The sequence below is a fragment of the Epinephelus lanceolatus genome, chromosome 8 (genome assembly GCF_041903045.1).
Source record: "Epinephelus lanceolatus isolate andai-2023 chromosome 8, ASM4190304v1, whole genome shotgun sequence".
NCBI lineage: Eukaryota > Metazoa > Chordata > Actinopteri > Perciformes > Serranidae > Epinephelus > Epinephelus lanceolatus.
The window spans coordinates 39681159-39704966 of record NC_135741.1 but is presented as its reverse complement, the minus strand read 5'-3'; the positions used below and the strand labels follow the sequence as shown (position 1 = coordinate 39704966).

The following is a 23808-nucleotide window of genomic DNA, read 5'->3' as shown; positions in this document are numbered from 1 at the left end:
CATTAACTTAGTTGCTCCGTTAAACTGTCAGACATCTGCATTTCAATCACACCAACTGAATAAAGGCTTCAAAACCACAGTATCCATCAGTGTTATCTAGTCAGTGATGTAGTGGCAAATCAAAAGTGCATAAGCCAAGCAGCCATACAAAACTTTTTGGCAACCTCCCTCTGTAAATTGCCTCAAATCATAGTGGTACAATTCCGTTTGAAATGTAACAACCCATGATAATGTATTCTACATCTTCCAGAGTGTACTACTGAAACAGATGTGATTAATCTTTCCCCATAATAAATAACATGGATTGAAAACCTGCATGCCTGAGTCTTAATTGTGGTGTGATTACCTCACTTCTGCAGTTATGATACTGCCTTTAAGGTTTTTAACTTGAACTGACTTTTGTAAATAATAATGTCTCCCTTTACTATCTGTATCCCATTCGTGCCAGTGATAGCTGTGGCTGGAGGCATTATGATTTCGGGTTGTTTGTCCATCTGTCAGTCTCATTCTCATGAACACCAGAAATTTCTTTCAGATTTGGCACAAATGTCCACTTAGACTCAAGGGTGAAATGTTAACATTTTTGCGGTCGAAGGTCAAGGTCACTGTCACCTGGTCTGTCCCATTCTCACAAACTGGATATCTCAAGAATACCTTGAGGTAATTTCTTCAAATTTGGCACAAACATTCACTTGGACTCAACGATGAACTGATTAGATTTTGGTGGTCAAAGGTCAAGGTCATTGTAACCTTGTGTCCTTCTCATTCTTGTGAACGCAACACCTCAGGAATGCCTTTCTTCAAATTTGGCACAAAAGTCTACTCGGACACAAGAATGAACTGATTACATTTTGGAGGTCAAAGGTTACTGTGACCACAGTAAACATGTTTTGGCCATAACTCAAGAATTCATATGCTAATTATGACTAAAATAGGATAAAATGATGAAGTAAAGATATTTTAAATCCAGAAGGCTAAAGGTCAACTCCACTGTGACATCATGATGTTCTTTAAAAACACTTGCAGCATGATTCATATTTGAAGCAGTGTCTAGTGGCATGGCTACAAATGAGTCTGGACAGATATGGATGTAAACTGCAATTTGACAGGTTCACAGAGGCATACAACCTCAAGGTGGTTAATTCTAGTTATTGCTGCCCTTATCAATGATTTCACCTCTCTCCTCCTACAAGCTACTTTTATTATTCTGTATTCTGTAGTCATATATTTTGAGGGACTTACCTTTAACACCCATAGGAGCAGGGACCCAATGAAAATGCTCTTCTATACCCACCCACTGTAATCTTAGAAATAAAATGTTCATTCTGTTATGAGATCTCCTCTGGCCATTTGCCTTGATGACAAACCTTTGAGAGCTGCTGCTATGTCTGAGCAAATGACTGTTTTTTTATGGCTGTACTTGCTCTACCCACTGAAGGTCCATTATGATTGCAATGATATCTGCTGAGAATATTGACAATTTATCTGTCAGGATATTAACATTAAATTCTGATAGAAATGTGTAGCAATTCCCTCGAGCCCATCATCATTATTCTTTCAATCATCTGTATATTTCATCAAAAATCCATAGAATTGTCTTTAAACATAAAGCTGTAAATTAAACATACAGCTCTGCGAGAATCCATGGGGGAACACTACTAAAAGCAAAATACAGACTGTAATTTAACTCTTTCAATCCCATCTTTTCCACAGTCTTCTCTATATTTCATCCAAAACCTCTATCATTAACCCTGGTATACTCCCAACATTCAATTAAAACCTCAGAGGTGGGGTGTTCCCTTTCATATTACTTAAATCCAACCCAATATGCTACTGATAATTTCTCATGTCTAAGATGTAATGCTAACTCACCAGCTACTACTAACAACTCACCAGCTTCTACTAACAGAGCATTTAATGGAGTTGTTCTCATAGTCTCTAAATATAGTCTTAATACTCTGGTTTGAATGCTGTTCAGACTTTGTAGAATTGTCTGACATGCTTTTCCATTGCTATACTAACAAAATCAACAGTGGATCTTATTAGTGCCCAGTATACTGTACACTCACAGGCAACTTTATTAGTTACACCTGTGCAACTGGTCTGTAACGCAAATAGCTATTCACGTGGCAGCAACTCAATGCATTTAGGCATGAAGACATGGTCAAGACGACCTGCTGAAGTTCAAACCAAGTATCAGAATGAAAGGTGATTTAAGTTGCTTTGAAACTGGCATGGTTGTTGGTGCCCGACGGGCTGGTACGGGCTGGTAGTATTTCAGAAACTGCTGATCTACTGGGTCTTTCACACACAACCATCTCTAGGGTTTACAGACGATGGCTGAAAAAGAGAAGATATCCAGTGAGCAGCAATTCTCTGGGTGAAAATGCTTCACTGATGCCAGAGGTCAGAGGAGAATGGCCAGACTGGTTCAAGATGGAACTCAGATAACCCCTAGTTACAACCAAGGTCTGTAGAAGACCATCTCTGAACCAACAACACATTGAATCTTGAAGCAGATGGGCTACAGCAGCAGAAGACCACACCAGGGGCCACTCCTGTCAGCTAACAACAGGAAACTGAGGCTACAATTCACACAGGTACACCAAAACTGGACAATAGAAGATTGGAAAAACATTGCCTGGTCTGATGAGTCTCGATTTCTACTGTGACATTCAGATGGTAGGGTCAGAATTTGGCGTAAACAACATGAAAACCTGGATCCATCCTGCCTTGTATCAATGGTTCAGGCTGGTGGTGGTGTAATGGTGTGGGGGATATTTTCTTGGCACACTTTGGGCCCCTTAGTACCACCGAGCATCATTTAAACACCACAGCCTGCCTGAGTATTGTTGGCAGCAGGATAACGCACCATGTCACAAAGCTCAAATCATCTCAAACTGGCTTCTTGAACATGACAATGAGTTCACTGTACTCCAATGGCCTCCACAGTCACCAGATCTCAATCCAATAGAGCACCTTTGGGATGTGGTGGAACAGGAGATTTGCATTATGGATTTGCAGCTGACAAATCTGCAGTAACCGCGTGATGCTATCATGTGCATATGGACCAAAATCTCTGAAGAATGTCTCCAGCACTTTGTTGAATCTATGACAACAAGAATTAAGGCAGTTCTGAAGGCAAATATGTTATCAGACCCATATATCAGTTTGTTCACAGTCTTCAATTGCTTTAAATATGACAGAGTAGCCTATTAAAATGCTTTACAGGCAATCTGTAACCTCTAACAAGATTGTTCATGTAAATTAGCATCATATCAGTTTGCTGCTGTATATAGATGAAATCAAATCAATCTGAGTAGACCTGCCCTCATTTAAACTACTTAAATAAACTGACAACACTGATAGTCAAACACAGAGGAAAGAAACTGCTAATAAATTAACAGCTGACATTAAAGATCAGTCAGATATCACCATTGCTTCACTTCTGCTTCACTAGGTGATACAATCCCTTGTTGTTGCACGAACTTGAGACTATTAGTGGGAGTGATGGTGTCATCCAAGGGTTTCTCTAATTCAACAAAAATGAAAACTTAGTATAAGACATCGTATTGTTGAGTCAACATCTAAACCAATCAGCTGTTAGATCAGATGAGAGCCAGGCTTTTCCCATCATGCTCTAGGTCTTGCAGTCAGTAGAGAGCAACTGCAATGCCTGGCTCTATAACTGAAACTTACTTGATGTCGTAAGAATATTGTTTTCCACTTTTGCATGAGGCCAGAGAAAGTCGGGATGAAGTTGGACACAAATCTAACCAGCATGCATTGTGCCTCGATTAAAGGTGATCAATTTCTGCACAGGCCTGGCTCATCTGCCTACTAGCATGGCTGTAGGTGTGTCCCAAATTAATACTTCATACTAAGCAGGTTTTTAGTGGGTGCTTTCACACTGAAAAGTGACTAAATAAGGAATACTCAAACCAGATGGAATGCATACTCAATGCAGTTAATTTTTGAGTATGCTGGATACTTTTCTCACCACAGTGCAAACCACAAAGGCAATGGGGGAGCTCTGATAGCTGGAACAAAATAACAAATAGTGGGTGGTAATGAAATTGCTACAGAAAAAAAACACAAATGAATATTAAATCCAATTGAACAAGAAGTTTCATAATATCAGATATTTGAAATCATCCACAGTTTAGGACTGTGACATGATTAGCCTCATTGATGCACCTGAGCAATCCATGTACACTCTTGGTATGTATTAGCTGCTGTGTCCTGACACTGCTACCTGCCCCTGATGATGGTTTTAAAGTCAAACCAAATGATGTTGTTGTTGCTCTTTTTTTTGTTTGCTTTTTTTGTTTTGTTTTGTAGACTAACTAACAATAATATGTGTCATGTTTTCTTATTGTGACTATATAAATCTGCATGTTTGCATGGGGTTTTTGTACCTCAGGAGTCACTACAAATACATGTCCCTGTATTTTAGCTCTGGTCTCTTGTTTCATCAAGGGCATGGGTGATAAATTCTCACAGAGCTCTGCTTGACATTTCTGGCATTTAATGAAGGATTTGTAATAAAATGCATAATGTCTGTCTGTAATGATTCTACTGTCATTGTTCTGACCTGTGTCATCATAAAACAGATTTAATGTCAAGCTTAACTGGGTCAAAGTGAATGTAGCAGCCAGATGGGTCCAGTTTAGTCTTTAATACTCCAAATTACAGCAGTCATTGCTGAAATCTGCCTGATGTGTGAAGAGTAGTGTTGCACTTTAGTGACAGTCTAATTAGATTTATAATGCTAGGCAATTTCAATTACAGAAAAAAGGATTCTTCACTGTAATGTACCCCACATTCTGTATTCAATTATAAAAGCTGAACAAGACACTGACCAGAATGGGGCACTGATAAATTTCTTTTGATCCCCCACCCCACCACACCCTTCACTTTTTTTCTCTGTCCTTCTTTAAAGGGACATTGTGTAACATTTTCAGTTGTTTATTGGCAAAAATTGATGTCTGCATTCATAAATATGTCATCACTGGTGTACTATTACCTCCCCCAATAATCTGACTTATTCTCGTAAAAAGAGAATTTCGGATTTGTTTGTACATTGTGCGAGTAAGTCGTCTGTGGGGTTCCATTACGTTTCACCATCTTGAGAATACACCCGCCAGCAAGGGACATACAGCACCGCCTTCGGCATTTTCGTTGAGAGCCAGGCCAGTACTGCGTGACTGAGAAGCCGAAGGAGAGGAGGAAGAGTCGCTTTGCTACTACCCTGGCAAATTTGAAACAAAGTCCCATTCTTTGAGCATAATGCAGGATCATGCATATGCAGCATCATGGGAGACGGAGTCCTTGTCGCCAAGAAAGCGCAAAAGGGAATAGAAAAGGCAGCGTGACCGGCGAATTAAAAAACGAAGGCCCACATCGGGGTAGCCTTTCCCAGGTAGAGAGAGCTGCTGAGGGAGAATGGTAATGCAATCACAGGCCAGCGCCGCTGTTGGCTGTTAGCTGCTGTTAGCGGCCAGCTGCTAACAGCCTCATCCCTCTCCTCGCATCACTGCACCGCTGTTAGCTGGTAGCCGCTGTTAGCCGCTGTTAGCCGCTGTTAGCGCTGGCCTGTGATTGTATTACCTTTCTCCTTCAGCAGCTCTCTCCACCTGGGAAAGGCAACCCCAATGCTGACCCGTGTTTTTTTAATTCGCTGGTCCCGCTGCCTTTTTGATTCCCTTTTGCACTTTCTTGGCGACGAGGATTCCGTCTCCCGTGGTGCTGCATAATACATGATCCTGCATTATGCTCAAAGAGTGGGACTTTGTTATGCGGCAGTAGTGCCGCTGGCCACTAACAGCTGTTAGCGGCACAGTAATGCGAGGAGAGGGATGAGGTGTGTGAGGTTGAGCCACTTGTCAGTTGTCAAAGGACAAGACGTGATTGGTTTGTTTCAATTTACATCCGCCCCAACAGTCCTACGTTGTAAACACAGCCAGCATGGTGAGGAGGGGATTTGTCAACTTTGTCACGTGTGTCTGTGTAGGAGCCTGAATGAAATACTCCATGTAGTATCGGATGACATGGTTTCATCATGTTATCATAGCTTTTTGGTACACAGCGGCTACAGTTGTTGCAATACGTGTTTGAAACAGTGAGGCGCTAGAGTGCACCATCTGTTTGAATACAATATATGATTTCAACGTTAGATGGGAGAAATTCCTATACACTGTGGCTTTAAGTGAATTAGACCTGCTCTTTATGCAAGTCTGTGTGTTTGCATGCGCTAGTATACCTAACCAACAGTGGACATCAGCATTGTTACACATCCGAACAGCAGTGGACCAGTGAGCCTTCGGGGACATTTAGAGGTCCACTGTTGGTTATACTTTAAATCACATTAAAATTATGTCTAAAACCCTCTGGTGAATTAATTAGATTTTTTAGCCAAGAGGGGAACAGCAGGTGTGGGAGTTGAAAGTTCATACTCAGCACTGCCCCTGAAGGCTGGTATTTTACATTTCTCAACAGTACAAACACTACCTTTGTGTTTGTGTGTGTTGTGTAATCCAAGCTTCTATGTCTGCCACGTGCCTTTGTGTATGTGATTCCCTGTGAGTGTGGTTTACTGGCTAGCTAATTGCTGCCCCTCTGCATTGCGCTCATATGGTGGTTACAGCTTGTGTTGGGCAAAATCAGATCAGATCAGATCAGATAATCCTTTATTTGTCCAACAGCGTGGAAATTTGCAGCATTACAACAGCAGAAGGATAGTGCAAACAGGAAAAGCAATATGTCAGTACATAAAATAAGTAAACTGTACAAAAACAAAGAGCAATATAAAAAGCAAACAGTATAAAAAAAAGGCAGAACAGAATACATTGTGTATCTTTATATTAATGGAAACATACTGATAATACACAGTACGGCTTGATCCAGCTGTGGCGATCAACCACACCCTTCTATAGTGTAGTCTGTAATGACATAACAAGACACAACAACCTTCAGATGTTTTTTTGTTTTTTGTTTTTTTCTGGTGACACATTGGGTGAAGTGGAGCAGTGTGGATGAATGAAAAATGAAAACAATAAATAGTTTATTTTGGGTGGTAATGTGTTATGTAAAAGTGTAAATGTAATGATATTACCCAAAATGTTCATTTGTAATGCGTTGTATTACTTTGTTACTGCTAAAAAGGTAATATATTACTGTAACACGTAACTTTTGTAACACGTTGCCCCCAACACTGGTTAACGCTGATATCAGGAAAGCAGTGGTGCAGAAATGTCATGCCCACCACTTCCACCAGGTTAAATATGTTTGCTCTGTCAGCACTGTTTTGGTTGTTAGCGCTGTTTATTAAGTTAGCACCATTAGCTGCAAGCTGCTGAGGACCATGTGCAGACAATTCAACCCCATGCTCGGTATGTCTTATACAGCTTCTTTAAAGCCTGGGCAAAGTAAAAATAAATATACGATGACAAGTGAGTTTGTCACACCACAAAAAAAATTATATCCACCACCAAGACAAATTTAAATGATTGAAAAAAGTTCTATTTAAAATTAGGTTTCAAAACAGTGAAAACATTGAGGAGCACTTTCTGCTCTGAGATGCTGGGGGCCTATTGGCTGAACAAGCTGCTGCAGACCAACAGACTCTCGAGAGCCGCTAACTCAGTAGCACAAAGCACACACACAACTACGAGCTGAAGAATAAGCCACCACACAACAACAGACTTCTGGTTAGCAGCTAACCCAGTAGCAAACACAATCCGTGGTGACACAGCACACATCTCTTCAAAGTGAAGAATAATAGAGCTGGCAAAAGCCTCTCTTTCTTACAGCACATTAGCACAAAGCACACACCTCCACAGCAGTCAGCAGTAACTGCCAGCTGGTGGCTAATTCAAACTGAAAGACTGAAACATTCGTCAGTGACAGTTATTTTGGTTGTGCTCATATGATTGTGGCATTTAACAAAGATGTTTATTCATGTCTTTTTTAGACTGAAAGAGATCAGAGAGCTTATGGGATGTAGCATAGACACAAGGGGTTGAAAAAACAAAACTGATGCTATGAGATCTAACGTTAGTAGTTACATAGTTTTCATATAGCATGGGGAGGGGTTATGTTAAGGATGGCTCCAGTGTGTCATTGAACCATGACTTCTGACCTACCAAAAAAATTCTGGACACAAAAATGGTGAAAAACAGTTAACTGTCTAATGCCACTATGCAGTACTTTAGGTTTTTAACAAGTGTTTTCTAAAATGTGGCCTATAGTGTGTTTTGAAAAGAATCACTTTTTTTTCTTAACCCATATTTTAGGTTTTGCCTTTGAAATTGGTTAGATTTGACAACAAATGTATCAAATGCATTTCCTTCCACATAAAACAATTAGAGAGACATTTTTAAAAAACAATCATTTAAAATCTGGCAGTGCTTACATCCATATTTTGTCACTGGCTGCCTTCTGTCTTGCCTTCGATGACACATAACTATGTCAGGTTTCGGTCATCATTAGACATCCATGCTAAGCAATATGAAGCCATTTATTCAAAGAGCTGTGACAGCAGACGGCAGTTTACCAGCATTTGGGAATTACTGTTCCTGATAAATGGCTGTGTGTGAGTCCGTGTATGCGTGTGATGATGACCGTCTGACCAAATGGGACCAACTGACAATGACAAATAGCGATGTGGAGAGTGCTGAGGATGGAGCCGCCATGCTGGAATAGACTCCGGGCAAATGAGATCCCCGTCTGCCACTGACTTATTGATGGACTGAGTGGGTGTCGCGCAAAGACACACACACATTAACACCCTTGGAACTCATGCTGGCTCTGTCCTCTCCCACTGTTTTTGCTGCTTGAGTGGGTCTGTGTTTTCAAGCATTCCTTTACAGTATGTGTATCTGTTGATGTTCTTAAATAGTTTAGAGTAACCTTTGAAGATGTGTTGACATTTCAGCAAACAGTACACATTCTTGCATCCACTATGGATTAGAAAACGTGCCAAATGTTGGCGACATTGTGGGCTAAGTGTTTCTTTGCGGCAGTCACAGAGCTACAAGAGAGAAAAAGAGGAAACATGTGTTAGACTGATGTAATCTCTCCTGGCAGGCTTACAAATTGGCACTCAAATATCAGTTAGATCTCTGTTGTATAGCTGGCTTATCACCATAGTACCCCTTTGGGTTTCCTGCAATGTCTAAGATTGGACCTGGCCCCACAAAAGCAACATCCGAATGAAAGATGATGTTCCTGGAATAGTTTCCTAGAAAAGCCCTATGGTGACAGGACCATATAGTAGAGGCATATGTTTTATTTGTGGTATTTATGCCTCCCTGCCGGCGATAGCTGTGGCCAGAGGCAATATGTTTTGTGGTTGTCTGTCCATCCATATGTACATTTATATGTCCATCCCAGCCTTTTGAACACAACATCTCAAGATCATTTCAAGGAAATTTCTTTACATTTGGCACAAATGTCCCCTTGGACTCAACAATAAAATGATAAGCTTTTGGTAGTCATAGGTCAAAGGCCAAGGTCACTGTGACCTTGTCTGTCTCATTTTGTAAATGTGATATCCCAAGAACACCCTCAGGGAATTTCTTCAAATTTGACACAAACATTCCCTTGGACTCAACAGTGAACTGGTTGGATTTCAGTGGGCAAAGGTCAAGGTCAGTGTGACTTTGCATCTGTCTCATTCTTGTGACTGTGATATCTGCAGAACACCTTTAGGGGATTTCTTCAAATTTGACACAAATGTCCACTTGGACTGAAGAATAACCTGAATAGAATTTTGTGGTTGATGATCAAAGGGCAAGGTTAGTGTGACCTCACAAAATATGTTTTTGGCCATAACTCAGAAATTGATATGCTAATTATGACAAAACTTCACACAAATGTCTATTAGGATAGAATAATGAAGTGATGACATTTTATATCCAAACGGTCAATGGTCAACTTCACTGTGACATCATAATGTTCTGCATAAAACACTTTTATAGCAATAATCCAATGTCATATCTCAGAAACAGAGGGGAAAATATATGGTCAAATACTGGACACTGATCTTGGTTGTCCACCTTAGAACTGTGCTGATTGTATAGGTCCTTAGTGCTGTCTGTGGGACAATGGGTATGAAGCATCCATGTTTTTACAGACATGGATGTAAACTGTAAGAGTAATTTGACCGGTGCACAGAGGCATGCAACATGGGGTGGTAATTCTAGTTTTGCAGTGTACTTTCTAATAAAACAGCAGGGTTCTTGTAAGAAGCTGCTGGGAAACCAGCACCCACTAAATACAGCAGTAGTCTGTACTACCATTGACCTCGATTGTCTATGTAAACACTTGACTGATGCACCACAGTGAGGTATGTGACAAACCATAGGGGCTACTTTAATGCAGGTCACAATGGCTGACAGGATAAATGAGTGCATCATCACTTTATTATGTAAATGTGTATGACATTTTTGACTTGAACCCTTACCAGTCATTCCAAGGTGAAGATGGCTATACACTTGCATTAAATGTGGTGCAGTCATGTTTTATACAGCCCAGTAGAGGAAAATGTTGGCGTTATACATTTCTGCCAACCACAAATACATTACATTTTCTATGTGAAATATGTATCATAGCAACGTTTCTAAATGTAGTATAGTAGTTGTATATGTAGATGTAGTATATGAAGTTAGTTTGGCAGGTGGAGGGGGTGGTGGATGGCATGTCACCTATAGGCATGACCACTTTTTAGACCAACAAACAACAAAACTAGGTGTGATTTAGCAAGTCATTCCAGTGTTTCCAACAGCCTTTGAGACCAGATGTGGGTGTTTTGGAGCAGCTATCAAAGTGAGCATAGTACCGCAAAATGACATGGCTTTGTTTCCAGCTTAGACAGTGTCATGAAAAGAGGTTGTTTTTAACTGAGATATCACTGGGTTTCCTGCTTTTTCTGCAAGGACAGTGGCATGAAAAGTGGTTGTTTTTTTACAGAGACATTGCTGAGTTTCAAGCTGAAATCACAGCCACAAGAAAGGGTCACAGGCTGAGATCAATGCAAAACAAAAGTCTATTTAGGACATCTGTGCTCAAAGTGCAAAAACAATTATAAAAAGTGAATAAAAACAGTGGCAAATGTTTTTGTCCTTGACTAAAAGCAGTGCTACTGACATGAGTGCTTCACAGAACAGATATAGACACAGACATATTACTACCAGGTGTGGTGAATCAGTCAGCTGGTAACACTAATTAGATGCAATCAGCTCTGAGAAGCAGAGGCCTGACTACCAAATCACGAGGACCTGTCCTATGAGTATTGTACTGTTCACAACATCCTCAAACACCAATGTATGATAGCAGAACATATACAAATGTACAAAAAAACACAACTATACACAGAAAAAAAAGAAAGAAAAAAAAAAAGAAAAAATGAAGTACAAAATAAGACAAAGCATATCCAACAGGGCCGTGCTGGTACATGCAGATGTCTCTAAACAGCAGGACAAATTAAGTGTTTCATTCAGGCCTAAAGGATGTTCAGTTTTAAGAGGAAAGATCATTATAATTAATGTGAAATGTACTGCAAATATTAAAATATGTATGTAGAAATATGATGCTCACCTTTACAAATATCCACAGACATTAATAACTCTTTAAGACTCTGTTACAACTTGCTAAACAGTCTCTGTGGTTTCCTTCTATCTATGTCCTATGTGGCTGGTTCCATCCAAACTAGACTTTAGTTATAACTCTTAATTTAAAGTTCTATGATGACGTCGATGGATTAGTGGATAGAGCAGGCGCCCCACGTACAAGGCTGTTGCTGCAGCGGCCCGGGCTCAACCCCAGCCTGTGGCCCCTTGCTGCATGTCATTCCCCCTCTCTCTCCCCCCTTCACACCTAGCTGTCCTGTCAATTAAAGGCAAAAATGTCCCCCAAAAAATCTTAAAATTAAAAAAAAAAAAAAAAAAAAAAAAAAAACTTCTATGACATATCCCGTGGTTTTTACAACATTATAGATTGCCTTTGGATATTTGCTTCCTAGCAGATCGTGTTCAAGGCTGTGGCCAGGAAGCAGTCCATTTATTTAAAGCCTCTGTCTTCATTAGATTTGAGCCTACGGCAGTGGAGATGGATAGTCTGAGTTTGCTTGATGACTGACTCTGCAACCTCAAATAGTGTTTTTTAAGTTTCTGAATGTTTCCTCTTGCACAGCCCTTTTACCTTTGTAGTGGCTGCAGTTCAATTCCAAATACTGCCAAAGATACAGGCCAGATCAGACTACACATGAGGGATTTGATTTGTATATTTAAATATTGAGGCACCTACTCATGCTGTTTTGCAGCCAGCATTTCTCACTCTGACACCTTTGAAACACTGGAGAAGTTACAGGTTGGGTGTGTTGCCAAACAGCACTTTGTCATTGTTTTCACAGAGGAAGATAGTAATGCTGATTTTACAGCTGTTGTCGGGAGTTGAACAGTCAGTAAATTTATAATGGCTTTGAGATGCTGAGTGGCCACACACCACAGCAGAGGTTTCAAACAAGTGCTAAATTAGGTGTTTTAACCTGAGATGAGTAGTTTGGATTCAAACTGCCACTGAAAGAATGGGCTCAGTTTTGCAAAGAAAAATATACTGAATGTAGTGACAACAGTTGTGATGAAATTGTATTGACAGAGGAGACAAAGAGGACAACAAAACCTGCATTCTTGTTCTGTGTGGATGAGAAATGCTGCCATGCATGTAGGCATCTACTCAGTATGTAAACAAATACTTATAAATTATTCAGACATGAATAGATGAAAACAGCGTTTGAATTTTATGTCAGCTGACTGATACACCACTTCTTCTCTGAGTCGTAACTCAGTTTAATTGAAACAGACATCAAACACACACACTGTTGTAGTCAGCTGAGCTCACTGTGTTCTTTTTCCTTTTCATTTTGATTTTTGTTTACAGCCAGAGGATTCAAAAAAGACAATTACAAATACTTAACCTCATGCTTGTCTTGACAATAATATATCACAACAAAATCAAGTGCTCAAAGGAAAGAAACTAGCAAGCAAGGAAAGACATCCAGGTTCAGACTCCATTAGATTCATGCCCATATACACTCCCAACAACGTCTGGCCATGCTCTTAATGAGTCGGCAGATGGTGTCCTGGGGGATCTCCTCCCAGACCTGGCTGTGACGGTACTTGGAGATGTCGGATGCACTGATAAATAACGTCCCATTGGTGCTCAACTGGATTTAGGACAGGGAAACAAGAGGGCCAGTCAATGGCACCAACGCTTCATCATCCAGGAACTGCCTACACATTCTGGCCACATGAGACCAGGCACTGTCCTGCACCAGGAGGAACTCAGGGTCCACTGCACCAGCGTAACATCTGACAGTCGCTCTGAGGATTTCATCCCAGTACCTAACAGCAGTCAGGGTACGTTTGGCTATGACATGGAGGTCTGTGCAAGCCTCCAAGGATAAGCCTCCCCAGGCCATCACTGACCCACCACCAAACCCTGCCTCTCCACCACACCTACCTGTGAGCCTATCACCTGTCCACACATCTCCTGCTCCTGCCAGTCCACTACACCCACCTTATCAAGCCAACTACTCTTACCTGTGCCCCATTACTCCCTGCCACTATAAAAACTCCAGCTTCACAAACTCTCATTGCCGATTGTACTTTGTCATTCCATGCAAGACTTCCCAGGCTGCTTTGTCGTTGCCAACCTCTCCTGTCTCAGAATCTCCTGCTTTGCCTACCCAGTTTCACTCTGAAGTCGCTGAAATCCGCAGCGTCTCTTGCAGCGTCAGACACTGACGAAAAAAGCCGTCCTTTAACGCCGACATGTTACGCGGCCGGTCGTTGCTATAGTTTATCTGTGCTCTGCAGCGTCAGGGGAAACTTGGCAGGAAAAACGCAATTTAAGGGAGCGAAAGCCCATGTAGGGCAGCCTTGAGGGGTGGTGAATGGGTCCAACAAACACTGACTTTTACCAAGGAGAGTGGTATTCATGTCCCATAAGATCATAAAGCTCAACCCTTATATTTTTCCGAAACCTAATCACATGTTTTTGTTGCCTAAACCTAACCACGTGTGTTAGTTTTTGGAAGAACAAAAACGTCAATTCTTGTTGTTGCACTGATGTAGTGCGTTTATTTTGAAAGAGACAGTATGTAAATGGTCAATTTCCTTTGAAATGGAAGTGTATTTTGAAAGAAGACAATGAATGTAACAGGCATAACTTGAATGTCAACAACCAACGCACCCAGGGTACCTTTCACGTTGTATCAGCACCAATGACTAAACATCAATATGAGACAAGGTCAGAGTGAAAATGTGTTGGCTCCACCTGCTCCTCAGTAAACCACTCAGCCTTCTGTCCCCGACCAAGAGCTGCGCTTCCACGTTTCTGGTTTCTGTTCGCCTGCTCCCTGTGGCTGTTTTGAGACACCTTCACCCAGCTCTCCATAATGAGTTTACCTGTTCTGCTGCCTCTGATTTCCTGTGCTGTAGATTACCTCACCACATGACGCACATTCTGCCTTTGTGTGTGAGCTATACCGTCCATTCATCATTACTGCTGTTTCCTCAACTCCTTGCCGGCTCCGACCTGCCTACAGCCGGCTCCTCATGTGTTTACCTGGTATCGGACCCTCTGCTCATCTGACATCGCCGTCCAACTGCCTCCTCACGGTACCGTTGCATACAACTGAACTGTTTCCTGCGTGGGTGCATCTGGCTGATGCTGGCTACACCTATTTTCAGCTTTGGCGTTCAGCGCCAAGAGCCTTGGACTGAATAAGCTTCTCAGGAAGCTCTGAACCTGGACATTGACTCTCCCAGTTATTTCATCAGTTTGCTCTCTCTGTACTTACGAAAGCTCATAATAAACTGTTCCACTTGTCTTCAGTGCTGCGTTTGGGTCCAGCACTCACCTGTTACACCAAGTTTAGTCTCAGTTTTGTGTGATTGTTTGATTCAGTTATAAGGTTAAGATTTAATGTTATATTTGTGGCTGTACCTATACATACAAGTATAAATGGCTGTTTACAACAAACACAAAAATGAAGCAGTCTAGACTATTTCTAGAAACTCACTGTAGAGACACATCCACAATTTCACTCCACTAATTTGGCTTTGGGCCTTTAATTTTAAATACATCAAATCCAATTCAAAAACATCATTCTGTTGACACACTGATGCACTTTATACACATTGTTGCTTGGCACATTGAACATTATGGTTCACAATGGTGATGCATGACTTCTGTATTTTCAATCACTCAATCCAGCACTTGAAGATGTCATTATCCTCTCTGTTGTTGTGTCCTCAATACTATTATGTATGGTATTTGGTGAAGCCTGATTCTTAAACATTCACATGACAATACTGTGAACAGTTTGCACACCTTATTTGCAAAGTGTGCAAACTGTTCACAGTATTGTCATGTGAATGTTTACTTATTCCTTTTTTGGCCTCTGACGTTATCTCTCTCCCTTGTGTTCAGGAGCGGTGGTCATAGCCTTCGTGGTGTGCTGGCTGCCCTATCACGCTCGCCGCCTCATGTTTTGCTACATCTCTGAGTGGTCCGAGTGAGTAACGATTCCTCTCAGCCTCTCATGCAAGGAACCACCTGTACTTTGTTTTCTCACTTGATATCTGCTGAAACACACCAGTGCTGCATACACAGTGCACACACCTGAACAGAGGCCATCACATGCATGAGCACTTTCACATGTGCAAAAAACCCCAGTACACACACACACACACACACACACACACACACACACACACACACACACATAAATTGGCTAGGGCCATCATTTAGAGGGTCATCAGTTAAGAGCGTCTGTCAAAGAGGAGAAGGACAGATACATCTTCCTGATTAGATTGCCTTCATTTAACATTCTCATCCTCTCGCTCTCTCCTCACTTGATGTCTCCATCTTTTTTTCCTCTCTCTCCTTTAACGATTAGTCCCTCCAAACTATATATTGTTTCCTTAATTAAATCAAACAGACAGCAGTTCAGTACGTAATGTTAGTGCTTGGAACGCATCATACTTCTACTCTATATGGAGGATGGACAAACAGCATGTTTCTTGTTTCTAAGGTTTCCTTACTTCATCTTCATCACTGACTTAGAAGAGACACTGAGTGTAAAACATATTACTTATCTGCCTGCTACTGTAGATTAAAGCGGGCATAGGCAGGTTAATTTTGGCATTTTGGGCAAAAAGACAGACTTATCAAATTCAGAGTCTAGGAGAAAGTGTGACAATAAATTAAATAAAACATTTAAGCATTTAAGAGATGGAGAGAAAACAGTTAAGCCCTCTGCTAACTGGAGCTAAAGGGTTCACATATATGTAGGCCTAGCTAATGTTAGCAAAGCCTGTAATCACAGTGTGTCCTCCGCCTCACTGCCCACCACTGCAGACCAGATTGGCACTTGATGATTTTGAGCTTTTTCAACTGACTTAAGCTCCATCTCCCAAGCTAGCACCCACTCTACCGGGGAAGCAGTCCACAGTGGCAAGGTGTGAGGCTGAGCAAGCATGGGGTGGCTAGCTATCTTATTCTTGTCTCGTTTGTGGTCTAATGAACAGAGAAAGAAACCTGGGCAAGGAGGGGCTGAGCGAATGAGCTGTAGGGAACTCTACATTGAGATTAGATTTAAAAAATCAGTGTATGGGAAACACTGGGTGACTGTATGAAGTGCTCACATATGCCTGTATCCGAGTGGTGGGAGGGGCTTAGAACAAAGAGGAGAGAGCTGCAGGAGGAGCATGTATTTTCAGATTTTTGCCATTTCTTTTTTTGCCTTTCCAGATTTTTGCCTAGCCTAGCTTTAAAGTTTCTCTAATGGCTTTTCTTCAGTTCTTTGCTGTGTTTTTGTACATAGCTTTTCATCTAAATCTTCTACTTTTGCAAGGAAGAAGTAAGCACTCTGTTTTGTTTTGTTTTTCTAATTACTCCGTGAGACAATTTAAAATAAAATAAAATATCTGATTTACCCGGGAGGCAACAGAATTAGTTGCAATGACTTAAATTACTTGTACATAAGAAAAAAGGTATGTTATTGTATCATGTCACTGAGCAAATAGTTGCCCTCCAACACTGTTTGTAGAAATATGAGCAGCCCTTTGCTTTTAAAATAAGTAGATTATGCAATTATTTAATTGGTGTGTGTTTTCTGCATCATCCCTACAGTGGAGGTATAACTGAAAGGCAACCACTGTTATTATTCTGTTATTAGTCATAAAAAAATGGCATGAGTCAACTCTCCTGTGGTATTTAGAAACAGTCTTCTTCAGTCTTGCTAAATATCAGATGTAAAAGGATGTTATTTTGGGAATACTTTTTGCTCTCTCTTGTAAAAGGCAGCAATAAAATAAGGTCTGTCAAAGTCAGTTGGAAAGGACATCTAGAAAATAAATCTGTCTCCATAATTGTATAACTAAATTTATAGTGAAGGACATCTCAAACAAATTGAAAAAAACAGAGGACAGACAGAGAGACAGACAGTGAGCCTTTACTCTTTTTTTTTTTTCAACAATAAGACTTTGCATTGGACACTATGCAAATCTCAAGACATTTTCTACATCTAGTATTGGATGTGCCCAGAGGGAAGGAAAATTCAAAATCAGATCTCGTCTTTGTCCAGCCAATTTCACCTAGACATAACTGAGCTCAATTTAACATCAATATGAGACTTACCATTTTCTAGTCCATACAATTCAGCTCCTGAGTAATAGTCTTTCTCTTGTCAAAGACTGATCCTAATTTAAGATCTTAAAATGCTCCTTTTTCTCTCTCAATGCATTCATTCATTATCCTATTAGGAGTTGGTGGGGGGGACTGGAGCCTATCCCACTTGACACTGGGCAAGAGGCAGGGCACATCCTGTACAGGTCACCAGACTATCACAGGGCTGACACATAAGGACAGACAACCACTCACGCTCACATTCACTTTAGAATAGAGTATTTTAGAGTAAAAAAATCATTTAGAGTAGATTTAGACCTTGCATGTCTTTGGATTGTGGGAGGAAACTGGAGTACCTGCAGAAAACCCACGCTGACACAGAGAGAACATAGCTCTGCACAGAAGGGCTCCCCCACCCCTGGTTCAAACCAGAAACCCTCTTGCTGTGAAGCAATAATGCTAACCACTGCAACGCCATGCCGCCTCACTCACTCACTAATCTTTAGTTGGCTGAAATAAACAGCTCTTGAGATAACAGTAATATCCAACAGAAAACTTGATTGGCTTATAAATGAGCCTGAGAGAGAAACAGATCCAAAAAGAGGCTGATTTACTTCTGACAAGACAAAAAAGACTATTGTGAGAAGCAAAGTTTTCCCATGGGTATTAACAATCAAAAGTCAGTTATAGTAGAGTAAAAAATTACACGACACAAAGCGCACGTTTCCATCCGTCAGGATTAACCTTCCAAGTAGTCTATTTTTGGCAGGAATGAGTGGATGTTTTCAATCATACTTGAAATTTCTGAATTAATTTGAGAAAATTTTGAGGAAGTCAGTTTATGCTTGGCAGCAAGCTCATCCACATCTCATTACTGTCAAAAGGTTTTTATAGTTGCGCTCTTGTTGCTACAGCAACTTTCTATTAAACCAACCTCCATTATCTTGCACACCTGAGTTAGAGACACACAGTCCTCGTCTGTGCCATCCAGAGGAATTATGACACAATAGACCAGGTAAGTCAGAGTTTTGGATATTTGGATCATTGGTTTAATTGCAGCGATTAAGACATAAATGTAAGTGGAATAACCTACAGGGTAAGAAGTACACTAGAAAGTCACTTAAAAATAACAAACAATGGTGAGCCCACTGATTTAAATACAGCAGACACCAACACCTGCGCCTTTCCAACTGTTTGTTTCTCTATAATAAAGCTGTTTTTAAACTACTGGTATGGTTCAGCAAAATCGAAGTATATCTGTTAGGTATTTGAGCAATAAACTGAATAAATAGAATTTTATTTTTTAGACAAATGCTTTACCAAATCAGGTGCTTCTCTGCTTGAGGACAGCAAACTTCTAAGGGAAATAAAAGGATGCAAAACATTCAGTGGACTCCTACAAATTTTATTTGATATTTTTTGTCAGGGGCCATCAGGGGCCAAGAGGTACCTCTTGGATGAGAGGTGAAACATCTTAAGAGAACTCAAGCAAGTCCAGCTGCTCATGATAAAGCACTTAGAAGAAGGAGATTATGCACTTGCGGAGTTTCTAGGTTGAAAAGACGCTTGTCGCCATTCTTCTGACTGGCAAAAGATTAATTTATCAACTGGCTCCATTGGTGATGAAGTTTTTCCCTATTTTTTTGTTACCCTGATTGGCTGAAAGAGTTTGTGTGTCAAGGCGAGTACTCCCACCCACTGGAAGTGTTTGGGGCAGCAGTGAGTCCAGACTGATACAGAGAGTGAAACAGAATGTTGAGCTCATGTAATGAGGATGGCCTTACCAAGCGACCCAACAGGGAAATCACAGAGCCCATCTACCAAACAGTTACCGTATTCTTCTTGTACCTGTTCATTAGATTAAGTTTGTGGCTGTAAGTCTCAAGCCCAGCCTTTTAGCCAGCATAAAATTGATGTGACACAACAGAAAAACATCAGTCACTGCCATCGGTGAATGTCATCTTATTAGCCGATATAGTGAAAAGGCAAATAACGGCTGACACCGATGTTCAGACGATAAATTGGTGCATCCCTAATATTATTATTTATCCAGTCCAATAATTTGCATAATTTTCTTTCCCTTAGAAGTTTGCTGTCAGCAAGCTGAAAAGCACCTGATTCAGTTAAGTATTTATATGTGAGACAATGACAGACACACGGCTCCATTTTCCTTAATCAGTGGTGCAATATGCAAATAACAGAAAATGATGCATTTCATGGGGGGCTCATGGCATGTTGACATATTAAAGCTGATGTCGTGCCAAGAAGTGCAGATGGATGTGGACTGAGAGTAGGGGGTATCAGATAGTGTTGTAGGGACTGGTAGAATTCATAACCAGTCAAATATTTTGCTTTTAATTCCTGGTAATAGCAGTCCTCTCCAATAAATTCATGACAGCAAGACTGATCCTGAGTGAATGTGCCATAAGCAGAAATTGACTGATAAGCATGAAGGACAGAATCACCACATGTGAAAATGCTGCCCCTGTGGTTCAGAGTATGTCCAACATCCTTTGTAATAATGATGAAAAATGTCTGAAGCTTGAGAGATTCTAATCAATGTTGTACCAGAGCACGGCATCATCTGTCAACCTGTGTTACATAAACGGAGCCCACAAATTTACCTGAGTAGATATAATGAAAAGGTCAGCTATCCCTGTTGTCCATTTCAATCCAACCCTTATTCATCTTTAATGGTGACCCCATATGCAGACAGACACGCACATCATTGACTTTCTGCACACTTCAGTAACCCTTGTCCACTGCAAGAGCAGAGCAGATCAATACACCAGGTCCTAGTAACTGAGATAACGCTTGGGAGTATCTCCACTATGTGTGAGGACATTGATGTGTTATGACTTATAACCTTTTGCTTTCCCTTTGGTGTCCATTGTTTGCGCGTGTTAAGTTGTCTTATATTATCTTCTTGTCTCTGTGTGATATACCCTCCTATTAACTATCCATTTATCTTTGCTTTGCCTGTGAACATAAAGAAATACAATACTGTACAATCTCATGAGACATCTTGGTGGACAAATTATCCATAGAGAGAGAGCATATATGTTTCCTGGGAAATCATATATTCTGGTGCTTCATGTATGCATGTAGTGTATATTATGTATTTCAAAGACCACATAGACAGTCAACCAGCTTTGGGCCGATGCTTTTTGTCACTGCTTAATCTGTATGTGCTGAGGTTACAGGACTACCACCTGTTGTCAGGAGTTTTGACAATCTAGCCATTTGCCATCACCAAAACTAGACCTACAGTATGCAAAAAGCAAAGCATAAAATTCTCATGCAGTGGTTTGTATGGTATCTAACAAATTTGCACCCCACAAATCGCGTCATATGCTTAATGTAAAGTTATATAGATTGGTTTCAGAAAAAGAAACATGGTAACAACGTACCCTAAATTGACTCAAAGTTCACTTGGTGTGATGCGGTTCCAAAAACGGGTCTCCTGTAGAAAAGTCTGGCGTTTTGTGAAGCCTAAAGAAAAGACAGCTAATGCTAGACTTCCTTCTTTTCTATAATGCATGATGACCACAGCACTGAGTGTGCAGGAGCTGCTAATAGTCAATTTTCCATCCAAATGTAGTGCAAATTTAAACTAAATTTAGAGATATTTGCATATTGGACCCTTATGCAAATACCTGGAGTAAGCCAAATTGTGATCTACAGTTGGTGGAACGAATTATCCAATTTTGTGTCAAACTGCTGGAGAAGTGGGCACAAAGAAATTATGTAATAAAAGGTCCAATGTGTATGATTTAGTGGCATCTAGTGATGAGGTTACAGAACTGAAACTTATTCCATGTTCCAAGTGTGTAGGAGATTCATGGTCCCTGCAACTAAAATGCAAAAATGTTAATGAACCAATCTAGAGCCAGTGTTTGGATTGTCCATTCTGAGCTACTGTAGAAATAACATGGGGATCTTCGTAAAGGAGGACCTGCTCCCGTTGTAGATATAAATGGCAGTATAAATGTACCGTTCAGTTATCCAGAACACCAAACTCTCGGCGTGGCAGAGCACACTCTTGGCACTCGGTCTGGGTAGACAGAGCAGTAGAGCGCTGACTGGGTCCTCTTTTAGTGTAGAGCATCAGACTGAATATACAAACACACCATGTCAGGTCACTCACTCTCCAGAGCTCTCCAGGTGTTACTTGAATAATTAAACACTGACCAACGGGACCAGACTGGCCGACCCGTATGCTCTCACTCAGTGGATGGATGATTTAACAGGTTTGCTGAAGGTGGGATGGCCGGTGCTGTGGTTGATTTCTTTGCCAATCTTACAAAGGAGGACAACACTTGAACGGTTTCCTTTAGTTTATTTTGCTATCGAAGCTAATGTTAGCTAATGTGCTAAAAAGTTAGAATTACACAAAAATCCAATCTTCTTCTTAAAGGGATAGTTCGACATTTGGCAAATTCGCTTATTGCCGTAATCCCTATAGTCATATGGGTAGGTACATTACCTTTAATTGTCAGTGAAAACAAAATCAAAACTAATCAAATACACCATCAAATGACTCCAAAACGTTCTAGTCGACAACACGTGGCTTGTGCATTCCCCATGCTATGAAATAATAATGTGATATTACGAGACGGAGTTGTTTTGAAGCCAAATGCACAGCCGGAACTACATTCCAGACATACAGTACTTGCTGGGCGGAGTGATTTCAAACAGCGTATGTTTAGTGCAGTTACTCCCGTCATCAAAAAAACAAGTTTGTTGAGAAGAAGCCAGAATATACAGAGGAAGAGTTACAGGTTTTGGAAGAAGAGAGAGCAAGAAGAGAGGTTGAGGCTGCCGAGCAACCAGGGGCTGAGGGGAGACCCAGAGCCAGTGGTGTAAATGTGGGGCTTACTGGCCACTTTATTAGGTACGCCTGTGCAATATAAATATAGCGTATGCCTCAAAATAATTACCGGAACACGGGGAGAACATGCTAACTCCACACTCATAAATCACCACAACTCCTGAGGGAACAACAACATAAAATGTTCCCTAGCAGTCTGTTTATCCCCAACAATGAGAAGTAATGCCAGTCACTTTACTATATGCTCTGGGCAAGCACTTATCCATAACATAACCACAACAACATTTGCATTTTAGCCTTATTTACCATGCTTGGGTTGTAGGCTAATGTTACTCAACACGGAGGTAACGTTACAGCAGAGAGATTGCTGAGCAAAATACACAAAGATCACTTACCACTCCTCCGGTAAAAAATGGCAGGAGCACACAAACATTTTCCGGACCATTTCCACAGGCGTGTTGGGGTCGATGTCCAGCACAAATAGCCATTGTTTCATCCTGTCCGTATTACTGGTTGGAACTACGTGAAACTTCACTTTGCTCCACGTCTTCGGCTTGTTACTGCAACCTTTTACAATGCATGTGTAAACCATGATTTACAAAAACACTTGTAAACTTTCCTCAAACCTTCTGCTGTGTCCAGCTGATGATACCGCAAATGGCTACAAGCAATAACAACGGCACTGTCTCAGCTGCGCACTGTGTCACTCCGCCCAGTGGTTTACTCAAGAAAGTAGTTCCAAGTATTTGCTTCATGTGTCGTAATGTTACTTAATTATACATTATTATTTCATAGTGTGGGAAATGCGCAAGCCATGTGTTGTCCACTAGAGCGTTTTGGAGTCATTTGATGGTGTATTTGATTAGTTTTGAGGGAGAGAGGGACCTGTACCGTTCACCTCCATTTCAGCGGGCAGCTCTGCCCCACCGATCTCAGAACAGCACGCACTGACAATTAAAGGTAACGTACCTACTCATATGACTATCAGGATTACAGCAATAGGCGAATTTTGCCTAAATGTTGAACTATCCCTTTAATACCTCCCCAAATTCTGATTAGGTGGACATGATAACCATTAATACACACATGTTCATTCCTACAACAGTAAATAGTTTTTCCCTAACCTGATATGAGTTGTGCACTGCACAAGATTTTTTGAGTCCTCAGTGATGAATGCTGGTCAAGTCATGTGCTTCATTACATTATGATTTATTTGCGAAGTCTGATTCCATAGAGTGCCTCAGGGATGATGATTTTGTAGGTCACCGCTAAAGTTAGCGTCA

General features: G+C 40.9%; 1 protein-coding gene across 1 annotated transcript in view; it reads left to right on the top strand.

Annotated features, from left to right (window-relative positions):
* ntsr1 (neurotensin receptor 1 (high affinity)) overlaps positions 1-23808 on the top strand; it is a 109762-nt gene that overhangs the window by 79674 nt on the left and 6280 nt on the right. Inside the window, exon 3 of the mRNA XM_033630227.2 lies at positions 15496-15580. Within this exon, the coding sequence (XP_033486118.1) occupies positions 15496-15580 (85 nt within the window). The remainder of the gene's footprint in view (positions 1-15495; positions 15581-23808) is intronic.